General features: G+C 42.5%; 2 protein-coding genes across 3 annotated transcripts; one reads left to right on the top strand and one right to left on the bottom strand.

Annotated features, from left to right (window-relative positions):
- Positions 1 to 366: 366 nt before the first annotated feature.
- irf3 (interferon regulatory factor 3) lies at positions 367 to 6,445 on the top strand. 2 transcript variants are annotated; one of them, XM_068583580.1, is made up of 11 exons: positions 367 to 483; positions 1,731 to 1,895; positions 2,048 to 2,219; positions 2,638 to 2,714; positions 2,816 to 2,876; positions 3,018 to 3,086; positions 3,195 to 3,437; positions 3,584 to 3,674; positions 4,225 to 4,520; positions 4,629 to 4,747; positions 5,176 to 6,445. In XM_068583580.1, exons 2-11 carry the CDS (start codon positions 1,731 to 1,733, stop codon positions 5,287 to 5,289), a joined length of 1,407 nt encoding a protein of 468 aa, XP_068439681.1. In that variant the 5' UTR covers positions 367 to 483; the 3' UTR covers positions 5,290 to 6,445. The 2 variants fall into 2 exon arrangements, with proteins under 2 accessions (XP_068439681.1, XP_068439682.1); XM_068583581.1 differs by lacking the exons at positions 367 to 483; positions 2,638 to 2,714 and having other exon boundaries at positions 1,816 to 1,895.
- Positions 5,973 to 11,332, bottom strand: si:dkey-94f20.4 (synembryn-A). Its single transcript, XM_068583579.1, has 13 exons — positions 11,240 to 11,332; positions 11,099 to 11,146; positions 10,319 to 10,336; positions 10,117 to 10,200; positions 9,461 to 10,035; positions 9,060 to 9,195; positions 8,662 to 8,850; positions 8,452 to 8,546; positions 7,813 to 7,963; positions 7,581 to 7,676; positions 7,326 to 7,470; positions 6,785 to 7,061; positions 5,973 to 6,610 (listed from the first exon to the last, which is right to left on the bottom strand). Exons 1-13 carry the CDS (start codon positions 11,327 to 11,329, stop codon positions 6,472 to 6,474), a joined length of 2,043 nt encoding a protein of 680 aa, XP_068439680.1. The 5' UTR covers positions 11,330 to 11,332; the 3' UTR covers positions 5,973 to 6,471.
- Between the last annotated feature and the right edge of the window lie 1,057 nt (positions 11,333 to 12,389).

The following is a 12,389-nucleotide window of genomic DNA, read 5'->3' as shown; positions in this document are numbered from 1 at the left end:
AAAAAGGGTTTTGTTTGCAAGACCACAGATTCTGCATTTTTCAATGAGATAGGAAGAGTTTATGTGGTTTTAAATGTCTACACCGTTAACTAGACTTTCTCTATGTGATAAAAACCATATCAGACTCAAATGGTTATTCATTGCACAGTATTTTATGTATTAAAACACATATACCTGAGATACAAAGGGTTGGGGGTGATGTACTATGCCCATAAGGGTCCTCACAAGTATAGAAATGCAAACGTGCGTCTGACTCCCCCTTGTGGCCTCGGCTGGTATGAACCGCCCTGACGTAACATCTTGAAAACGAAACTGACGATTCGGAGTTTCCCGTGAAACTCCTGTCGGAGGAGGAAACAACCGACTCATGGCGGTATTTAATAAATACGCCGCTGGGATTGAATGATAGCTCTTCACACGGTTTCTGGCTCCTGCCTGCCGGAAAACGACTGAACCTGAACTCAACGCGCAGCTCTGCTTCAGGTAGGAGAGTTTCCATCGGCCAGTGTTGTTACTAATGTTTAGTTCACGTCTCCTCAGCAGTGCTCCGTGGTGGAGTTGTAACTCCTCAACACACACGATAACATGTTCACAGGAATATTTCATTTGACTGCAGACGTATATTACATGTAAGGCCGAGCCTGCAGGCGACTCAATACAATACTGCATGATGTATTCAATGTATACTGTAATGTAGGGTATATTCATATGTACACACTTGTATAGCCCAGTTCATTGGTTCTCAAATGGGGGTACGTAAAAAAAGTAACATCCATTCAAAAATCCTTTAAAATTGTTATTGAATACATACTCCATAAAATATAAGTGTGAGTTCATGAACATCATTTGATATATTCTATATAAAATTAGACACTGGTGGCACAGTGATGTGTATTATGTACTTTGCACTCGTTAGGAGTTAACTTAAAACCAATATTAATATTTGACTATAAAAAAGCCTTTTTCAGAGTGAAGTACTTTATACATTTCACTGCAATAAGTATTTTGAGGTTGTTTTTTTTGTATTTTGTTACATATTATATTGAAGGCTGAACCACACTTGTTCTTATATTTGTCTGCTTCCTCTTTCTTCAGAAATTGCCAATAAAAGCTGATTTTCCAGCTGCACAGTAGTAGAAGTCAGGATGTTGATGCTCACATATTGTGTGTTGAATATTTCTGAAACCTTTTCATAAGTTTGTGGAAGTGAGACAAGACAGAAAGATGAATCCCTCATTCTAATATTTGTTTACATGCATAAGGAATATATTGTCTACACTTCAATAAACTGTTCATGGAAACATGCAAAGGTTAAGTTGCTTTGTATTCTATTTTGACCCATTTACCTACATTACTAACTCGATTTCATCGTTGAATCCAGTTGTAAAATGACTAAGTAGCGCCCTATATGCTAAAAGACTATTTTAAACTGGATCAGAACATTCTCATAATTCATACAAACCTATAAATACATATGAATAATTATGGTGATTAAAAATCCAGCCTGGCTCAAACAGTTCTTCCACCGATACTTTCTCCAATTTGTGCTGCTATTAACTGTTTAATGCATTGGTTCAGTGCATGGCCCTTTGGACATTGATAGCTAACTACTGCAATACTGATTTGGACAGGCTTCTGAGCTGGAAATGTTATAGATATTATTCAAATATTACAAAGCTCGTCATAAAATAAAAGCAACACAAACATGTATTAAATTCCTTCTGTTATAGATGTCTCATTCTAAGCCGCTGCTCATTCCGTGGCTGCGGACCAAGATTAACAGCGGCAGCTATCCCGGTTTGGTCTGGACCAACCCGGAGTGCACCGAGTTCTCCGTCCCATGGAAACACGCTTTAAGACAGGACTCCTCCGACACTGACATCCTCATCTTTAAAGTAAAAGTCACGCACAGTCCTCATTCAAAAACATCCATGGCAGTATAGTAGAAAGTAGTCATATCAATGGACTTGACATAACTTTTGATTTGTATTCATGTATTACATCGTTTTGTATAGTGTATTGCGTTCAGCCTGTGTCTTCCCTGCAGGCCTGGGCAGAGGTGAGTGGCAATGGCCGTGCTCATGGAGATCCCTCAGTCTGGAAAAGGAACTTCCGCAGCGCCCTCCGAGCCAAAGGCTTCAAAACGGTTTCTGACAACAAGAACGACGCTGCGAACCCCCATAAAGTGTTTCGCTGGCCGGTTGAGTCCGCATCAGGAGGTGAGGAACCGCCAGGGCGTCTGTAGACTATCACCATTTGGTCCTTTGTTGTAGTGGATACCAGGCAAGTCAAAAAAGAACTGTATTAAAAATCACCTCCGACCAGAAGACTGACGAATGAGACACGTGTGTGAAATGTATTCACTGGGACTTTGCATTAATTGGATTTGGAAAGGATTTTTTCAGTGTACACGTATATCTAATCACCTCCCTCCCCGATTTGAATGATCACATTTCCATCTATTTTGCATACACTTATGTTTGGGTTTATGTGTCTGCAGTTGAGGAGTGGTTGCAGTAATACAGAGACAATGCAGTTTGCAAAGGGGATTATAAGATTGGAGAGTTGTTTCTAAGGAGAATAAATGAGAAAGAAAGATGCAGATGTTAACGCAGCTCTTAACTTTCACTCCACAAGCTACTAACTCTCCTGCTGGATCCCAGGACCAAGATGACCCCGATTTGTCCGAAGGTCATCGCCTTCCGACACAAGAAGTAAGCGCTTGTGCTTGTGGGTTTGTAGGAAGGCTGGACGTGAGATGAAATTGCTGTGTAAATATGTAATTGCATGTAAATGTGTGTATGTGATATCTTAGAGTCAGCCTGTCCAATGCTATGAAGACTATCTCTATCTTCCAGAGGACACCGTGTTTACAGGTAGGGGCCTATTTATCTCCTGGCATGCATTTTGTATTTTAGAAGGTACATAATTCCAAAAATTTTAATTTTTGTAATTCAATAGCTAAGACTGTGGAAACACTTTTTCTAATTATTTCTGAATCAACCGATATTTGCCAGGAGAATCCTCTGCCGACCATGATATTCTCCAGGAGTGTCTAAAGGGACTGAACCTCAGCCCTGTGCAAGGTAGACGTGATGTATCTGCTCACCGTTTGCTCCTCACTGCTGCAGTGTGAACAGAAAACAGGTGCTTTCCGAGAAACACCTTTTTCAGCTTCTCCAACTTCTCCACAGAGACAGAGAGCACCGCAGGCTTTGAGCCTCCTCCTGAGCAACAACCGCTGCAAAACCCAGTTGTGATTGATGGACACATGTTGCCTAGGCAACAGCAGTATCCAGTCGTATTTGGCAGTGAAGCTGGGTTGCCTGAGCAACCGGCAAGTCCAATGGTGGAAGTCGTGGGAGGGGCCTGTGATGGGCTGTTGGTAGAGCAGTTCCTTCAGACCATCACCATGACCAATAACGGAGATAATTTCAGTAAGTTGACGGATGAACTTCAATTAGGCCATTAAAATAATGTAGCACGTCGATTTATATAATTTTTTTATTCACACAGTTCGATACAATAGAGCTAAGAGTGGTACGGCCTTTCTCATAATCTTCTCCTCTTTCTGAATCCATAGAGACTCATTTCAGGGTATCAGTGTACTACAGAGGGGCGATGGTGTCCAGCCAGCTGGTTGAGAATGAAGTTGGAATCCGTTTAGTTTACAGGTAACATCAAAATAAAGCTTTAATCAAAGGAAACATGTCTCAAAAATGTGCAGTGTCTCCAGTTTAGCTTCAGATCAACTGTCACAGGTAAAGGAATAGTTTGCTATTTTAGGAAGCACAATATTTTCTTTCTTGCTAGGAGTAAGAGATAAGGAGATTGATACCACTCTATACGGTAAGTATTTTGCTCGAGCCAGTTGCCAATTAGCTTAGCTTAGCATGAAGACTGTAAACATGGGGACCCAGCGAGCCTGGCTCTTTCCAAAGGTAACACAATCTACTGACCATCTCGTCTAAAGCTGATTAGGTAACACCAGGCCAGCTGTTTCCTCTTGTTTACAGTCTCTATGCTCAGCTAAGCTAACTGTCTCCTGGCCGTAGCTACACATTTACCTTACAGATATGAGGGTGGTATCAATCTTCTCGTCTAACTCTGGGCAAGAAACACAATTAGCTTATTTTTTGAAATGTGCGACTATTGCCACTATAGTGTTGTCAGGGCTCTGCCTTTAATCTCAAATCTAATGACAAAATGTGGTCTTCACATCAGGCCCGAACTCAACGGCACAGTCTTGGATCACGGGTCGGGCCTGTCCCTGGTCTCACTGCCAAGTCCTGGTGCCATGCTGGATCAAACCCAAGCCCGTTTGACCCAATGCATCCTGGACAAGCTGGGCAATGGTTTGGATGTGGGCGTGTCAGGCCATGTGGTCTACGGCCAGCGACACGAATCATCACAAACTAAAGCATTTTGGAGCTTCTCTAAGAATGACAGGAGCCGACTGCCGCAAGAGATTTCTAAACTGCAGCCTCAACCTCTGTACATGTTCAAGGACTTTGTGCGTGGTGGGTGAAACCATAATTATGTCGCTTTTTTTCAGACTACCTGTGAAAAACATGTGCCGTATCTCGCATGCCGGTTTGATGTAGTGATTGATTGTCCTTTCCCTCCAGGAATAATGAACTTCATAGATGGGAGAGAATGCCCTCCCTGCTCCCTGTTCTTCTGCCTTGGGGAGAAGTGGCCTGACCCAGACAACAGGCCTTGGGAGAGGAAACTCATCACAGTGGAGGTGAAAGTCCCTTTGAATTATTAAAAGGCACAACAGTGTTGTGCTCTTACATACCATAAAACAGCATTTCAGTATGATAATAAGAAAAAAGTTCTTGCTGCACATACGTCTATCAAATTTCATGAGTGATCAAACTGCCAAAATTGACCACTCAAGGGAGCTGGAGTCGGCAGCACTTTCCAAGAGGCAATTTTGTCTCAGTATTGATTAAAAGCAGAGAGAACAAAGCCTGAAAAGTGCCCGGTGACAGTTGATCCCTCGGCTGTAAACGTTTTTTTCTCTCTGCAGAGATACAAAATGTTACTTCGGAGAAAGCAGCATTGCTCCAGCTTTCTTAAAGTGCATGGCTTCTGTCGAGCTCAAATTTGCCATCTCACTCTCGTCATTGCTTCTGACTTTCTGCGCCACGTTTTGTTCTCCTGTCTCAGGTGGTCCTGACCTCAATGGAGTTACTGAAGAATATGGCGGTCGCAGGCGGCGCCTCCTCCCTGCAGTCTGTGGAGCTGCAGATGTCCCTCGAAGAGATGATGGAGATGTGCTGACACACTTTGTTCAGCCTTAAAAAATAAGTGTTTTTTTCACCACCCTTTTTTTTTAAATCCTTAACCTGGACAATAACATCTCAGAAATAATCGTGTACACATTTTTATAAAAATTATGATATTGTGATTCGATACCAAAAATAATAGATCAAGTTATACAATTGTTGTTAATTATTGCTCTGGTGTTGGATTTGGTGGTACTTCACAAAGGTTCAACCTGGACTACGTTTAAGTATTTCTAAGAGTACCTGTTTTCTGTTGCAACAAACTGAGATAAATACAAATTCTTTCATGTCAAAAAGTAATCTGCAACTCTTTTCACCGGCCTTTCACTCATTACACATTCTGCCTTTGTAAATAACGTGTTTGTGCTCAAGGTACAATATCAAACTCCTCATCAAAACTGAAATACTGTTTGTACAGTGAAATAAATATACTATAACAATACATAAACCCTCCTCATGAAGAGAAATGTAAAGCATTGAACTCAACTGTGCAGCCAATCAAAGTATAAGTTGATTTGACAGCGCAGATATGATCAGAGCATCTGGAATCTGTTTAGATGTTAGTGTGTGTATCACAACTTTATATGGACCTGAGCCCAATCTGAGACAACTGGATACTGCAACACAACAGAGACTCTGGGAAAAAGTTAATATGCTGTGCAGATGTTTATTCCAACGTACAATCAGTGATGAAAGCGAGTATTTATTCTGATAAAACGCTATAGAAAAGACTGAATAAAACTATGCTTTGAAATACACAACATTTCATGACAAACTATATGCTTCCACGACTTTATTCAAACATGGGACAATATTATAATGTTATTACAATGAAATGAGTTCCTTCTTAGGATCCACTATCAATTTAACTCCAACCAGTGTGACCTTAATGCTGCTCTAAATGATGCGTCTGAATACAGAGAAGAGAACAAAGAGATATATCCATATATATCTTTTCAACATTGTTTTCATATCGTTCATACACATGGACACATATGTACTGTCAAACTTAATTTTAATTCTAATTCTTACCTTAAGTTTATTGTATTTCTGTGTGGAAGGAGGACCGAGCAAAATATGTTTTAACTCTGTTATCTGTGTATATGACAATCAAAATATATGAAATCTTGAATTTACAAATAAAATCAATAAGTTGCATGAATGGGTTTGACATGTTTCAGTTCTTCTCTCCTTCCACTGCTTCGCCGTCATTCTCAGACCCAGACTTCTCCTCGGTGAGGGAATTACCCCTCAGTCCCGACATCGCGACCAGCTTCCCCTCCGAATCCACTCCCATCGGCTGGATAATGTTATCTCTGGAAAACAAATGAGGGGTGAAAAAAATATGGGTTTGAGATTGGCCCGAGATTCCAATACATATGAATATGAATCTGTATTTAGACTTAGAACTCCTCTATGTTTAACACTATTCGTGAAAGGTTGTTGATAGAAGAGTCTTTATCCCTCTGAGTCTTTGTCGCGTCACTGACCTGGACAGCTTGTTGAAGAGCATGATGAGTCTCTTGGCCTCCTCCTCCTTCTCCTCCTCCGTCATGCCCTCCATGGGGTCCGGTTGCTCCGCCTCCACCCGCCCTGTCACCGGATTGATGCGATCTTTGACCTGTCGATACTCCTCGGTGTCTGAGTCGGAGTCGCTGGAGTACTGAGCGTTGGAGCTGACTCTGGAGCCCTGACCGCCCAGAAGCCCCCTGGTGGCCAGCAGGCCCGCTGCGTTGCCGTAGCCTGTGTACTTGACAAAGCGGCTCACTGCAGGAAGACGTGAAGGTGATGATCAAAGGTTAGTGTTGAGGGACATTGGTATGTTAGCTATGTACATGAAATAAAAGATGAAAATTGCTGAAAACCAGTGAAATGTTTTTTCAAATTCCGGCGCAAATATGGAGAGTTAGAAACGTCTTTGTCCATGATTTGGAAAATTGTCTTTGTTTAAACACAATACAAGTAAGAAACAAAGGGGAACTTGCAGTTCAAGCGCATCAAATACAAATACAGCTTAATAGGATGACGGACCATTTTCTTTGCAGAGGACAAAGATGAGGTCAGCAGCGCAGTGTTTGAGGTCTGTATCCAGGTGGGTCATGAGCCGGACCAGACGACTCTTCACTGTGGAGCCTTCCTCTGGTCGGTGGGACGTGTCTCTCAGAGGAGGCAGGATCTAATGAAGGGGATTAACAATCATTTCAGCTGCTAGTTTAAAATATAATCCAAATATTGTGAGCGAAACAAAGCTTTCTTTGAAGTATCGTGTTTTCTTTGGGGTATTACATGTTTCCTGATGCAATGGCGTGTTTCTCTGTGGGCCCTGCAGCTCTCCGTCAGCAGATTGAGGATTGGCGTCAGCTTCTCTTTCATCTTATCACCCTGAGAGGCAAACATACAAGAAAGACTCACTCGGGTTATTTCAGCATCAGAGGAGGGTCGCTCTTTTCAACTTTGTAATTGCAGCTTGGCCACTAAGCGTTCAACCCTCTTCTCTGCGCATCACTTTCTCCCTCACCGACTCCAGGCGTCTCTCCATGAACTGCACCAGGATGTGGACGCAGTCCAGGTTGACCCCCGGGCTCTGCTTCGAGTCGGGCTCCAGAGGCACCATCAGCAGCACATCGAGACACTGGAGCGGCAGCGCCGACAGCAGGTTGACTGTGTGACTGGGATTGAGACAAGATTACAGGAACACAGCGTAAGAGTCAATAGAAGTAAAGCTGGACTGCTTGAGATGTGATGAATACAAACATATACAACAAACATTAGATCTCTGAAAGTGAGATTCAGGGATCAAACAAGACTTGGATCATTCATACACGTAAATGAAATATAAAGCTCTATTGTCCATTCACAGACAAATGTTTCTTTCATTGTTATGCCCAACATACTTATTTTTTTAAACAAATTTTTGAAAGATTATTACACTAAAGATAACACTGTGCCACATTACATTAAATTATACCTGCATAGTATGTGCTGTAAGTGTAAACACATGATTTTCTACCATATTATCCAATCTATTTTGACCCTTCATGCCAATAGAGCTCATATCAACAGAGATAAAAGTTCACCTGAGAGATAAAATAAGAAAACATGCATGACACCAGTAACTTTAAATGGGTGCGCATCATGGTTGTTGGTTCACGCTCACCCCTGCAGTTCATCAGTTTCATCCAAAAGCAAACACTTCCTCATCAGGCAGAGACGCAGGATCGCCACCAGGTGTCGGTAAAGAGCTGCGTCGTCCTGAGGGAGGAGAAAACACACAGTACACATCATTTGTCTCTGTATAAAACACATTGTATTCTCTGCCATTACATCTGACCGCTGACAGGTTAGGTATGCGCTCATAGTTCCTGACCTCACTGGGCTCCTGCCTGTGGCTGCTGTGGGTGATGTTGAAGAGGATTTTGAGGATCTCTATGACACGCTGAGAGGCTTCCAGTGAGATGGGTGGTGCTGCTGGATCCAGCACACACTCATACTGGTCCTTCCACTGAACCTCAAGACAGCTCTCCAGAGCTGCTGTGAAGATGGACACACCTCCCTCCTGGAAGAGACACGTAATGAGAGTGAGACACGAAGAACGAGGTGGAGGCCGGCCATCTGTTAAATTCATATTAGAATAAACTGAAGGTGACACAATAAACAAACAGAGATAGAGTGCATTGCTACCACATATTCTAACAAGCATAATATATACTACATATTTCAGGGAGTGCCTTTGTAGGAGGCGAGGTCATTTGTGAGGTCGGGTACCTGTTGAAGCTGAGTGCTGAGCTCCCGTCGTAGTGCAGTAATGAGGAACATGAGGCGTAGTTCATAGAACTGAACGCTGGAGGGAGATGAGCCGCTCACACTGGAGGAGAGAAGCTCTGTGAGGCCACACATGAGCCTGATGGAGATAATAACGAGAGGTTAGCTGTCTGGAAATATGCTGTTCTAACAATAATAATATCAATAGTGTTACTGAGATTAGCCGTACATCATTTTGTCTTTTGAAATACCTGAAAGTGACTTAAGACTGACCACATTTGACCAGTGTATGAAGGGAAAAACAGTTCCTCAGCCAGTAGCTGAGGAACTGGCATTTCTGGTTCAGCAGTGTTTTGTATTGTTGTGTGTGGATGTTTATTTCTGCGCCCTGCGAGCACACCCACCTGAGACTACTGAACCTCTCCTGCGCCCAGCTGCTGTTGTAGACCACGTTACACAACACCTTTAAGGCCTCTTTCCTCTGTGTCTCCTCTCCTGACGCGCCTCCCTCCTCCTCTTCCTCCCCCCCCATCTTGCTCTCTCTGCGGTCCCTCCTGCCTCTTTCCAGCACCTTGTGATGCATGCTGGTCCTGTGGCTGTCTGAACAGCTAATGCTGTCCAGATCTTCGCTGTTGTCGAGGCTGATGTCGCTCTTGGCGTCTTCATCAAACTCGTCTTGTTGGTCACTGGCTTCAACGTCAGCTTCGTCCTCGTCATTGCGAGAATGCAACACTTTGGCCTCCGCCAGAGAAGCAAGGATGTTATCGTAGAAATCGGAGTCTGGTTCGCTGGATTCGTCACTTGCGTCACTTGTGGTCAGCCCGGCTAGTTTGGCCAGCGTCAGGAGAGCGCCGTCGGTCACCAAGGGGCCCAGGACCTTTTTGTCCCTGGAGAGGATTCTTAGACTTTGTAGAGATACTCTCAACAGACTACCTTTAACTCCTGTTTGAATGAACCTCACCAGGACAAGAGCTAAATTCTGAGGACAGGAACAGAAAAATAGATCTTTAGTTTAACAGTGTAGGAAAGACAGAGAGCAGAAAGTGACCGTGTCCGGCACCTGTCTGAGGACGAGGCCTCGGTCCTCCTGGTCGTACTCGTCGGAGTCAGAATCAGCGTAGTCCCTCACTTTATTTTTCCTGAACTGGTACAACAGGGCAAAGAAAAAATATGCTTAAACACAGTTTATGAATTTGTTTAGGGGGCTCTTGTGTGCAGACAAAGTCCACAAACATTATTCCCAAAATGCTGCAGCACTGTACCTCCTCCAGTTTTTTTTTCTTTATGAAGGTGGACAAGCCGATTTCAGGGAGCAACAAGCAGCAGGAGGAAAATAAAAAGATAATCAGTAAAGTGCATCATATATTCGTGTCATCATTCTGATGCCATATTACACAGAGTTTTGAATGTAACTATTAGGAGTTCAAACCATTAGTTCCTGGTAAAAATATTCTTCTTCAGAGCATTTCACAAAGCTACTGAGAGTATTTTGTAACTAAGACAAAGTTGACTCTGTTGCTATAGATGACATCATGTTTCTGAAATAATTAACTCACTATGTCCACAAAAAATAACTAGATTCATAAAAAATAAAATGAAGAACCATTCAAAATACATTTTATTATGAATATGATTCATTACTTGAACTCAAAATATGTTTTTATTCAATTCCATAATTTATTGAAAAATTGGATTTCATACAATTTAAAAAAGAATATTGATTTCCATCAAATTATCAAACTTAAATGATGATCATTAATGAAGATATTTTCGGACATGCTGTGCAAAGGCTGCAAAGGAAGAAGCTGAAATAGATTAACATGCAGTGTGTCGTGTATTCTATCACTCTGCCTGGGCTCAATCGGCCTGAGCATGCAAGGAGAGAGGATCAGGAGTAGCTGATACAGCACAATTACTAATCACAGACTGTGGATTGGGGGTGGGGAGGAGTGGGATGAGGTGGGTTAAGCGAAGGTGAGGTTTAAGGAACACAGGCAGGACAGTGATGCGTCCCAGCAAACGAGCGCAGCCGCATTACTTACTTTCCTTCGGTCACTCTCCTCTGAATCAAAGAAGAAGCACTGGGCATACTGCAAGAGAGAAATGAAGATATGATAATGCTCTCAGCCGTCACACGTCTTTTAATCTGACGCACGGACGTGTGTGCTCCTGTGTGGTGTTACCTCTTTGTTAAAATCCTGCAGCTGTATCTGAAGACTGTTCTCATCCCCCTGCTTGATGCAATGGATAATCCCCTCCAGGTCCACGTCCATGTTTCCTGCATGCACACACACACAAATACACACACACACCACACACACACAGGGAGACACAAATAATCATTCAGGCCATAACTAAATTAAAGTTACACAACAATAATGATGAACAAAAGCAGAAGTGCATTTTAATAAAGTAGTCATCCTGCCATCTTATCTCTAAAGCAAACACATCTGTTGGATCACTGATGAATGCTTCATGGATCACGAAAGCTGTATTAATGTTTTACTTACATACATGAAAAAGATTGCTGACAGATGAAAGTTCAACTCATTCGTGTGTCTCAACTTACCTTGTGTGAATCACTTGATCAGCCAGGTGATGTAAGATAAGTATATTATAGGACAATATATACCGCAGGTGAGCCCAGTGCTGTCACCACTCTTCAGCAAGCGTTCCTCCGTCCACGTACTGGCTCAGTATACAATGCTCAATTCAACCGCTTTCCCGTTACCTTCATGCACTCAGCATATCTCTGGATCACTCTCTCTCTGTGTCTCTCTCTCTCTCTGTGTCTCTCTCTCTCTCTGTGTCTCTCTCTCTCTTTAATCCAAGAGAGATGCGTGGTTATGGTTATAATCCACTAATGGACTCTAAGCTTACATCTCCCAGTGTTGACCCTCTAACCTACAGGTTTTCCAGACTTGTGCTGCACATCTCTCTGTGAGTGTGCCCGGCTTTAACACACTCTTTCCATCAAATCTCTTAATAGCACAGGAATTACTGGAACAACCATTAAGATTTTTGTTTTTATCACGCCTCTCTGGCTGTTGTGTAACCACACTGGAGCTTTTGACAGCTAATGTTGAACCTTGAAAATAAAAAATACATTAGAGAGGCAAGTAAGATAATGTCAACATTTTCAAGCTGAGAGCTTTCATCTTAAAATGTCTGGGTTTTTATAAACCACAATCAATCCACCATGTAAATAAAAACAGCCCCTTGAGTTATATATGATGCTGTTCTGGTCTAATTCCACACGATGGGGTTATTCTCATGGTTGAGTCAATCCAACCATGATGTATGCCGAGGTTATTTATCTCCTGCACAGTAGCT

Source organism: Clinocottus analis, unplaced genomic scaffold, assembly GCF_023055335.1.
Source record: "Clinocottus analis isolate CAN_PGR_092001 unplaced genomic scaffold, fCliAna1.0.p SCAF_19, whole genome shotgun sequence".
Classification (NCBI taxonomy): domain Eukaryota; kingdom Metazoa; phylum Chordata; class Actinopteri; order Perciformes; family Cottidae; genus Clinocottus; species Clinocottus analis.
Note: the sequence above shows the minus strand (reverse complement) of the source record. Positions and strands in the feature narration are given on the sequence as shown.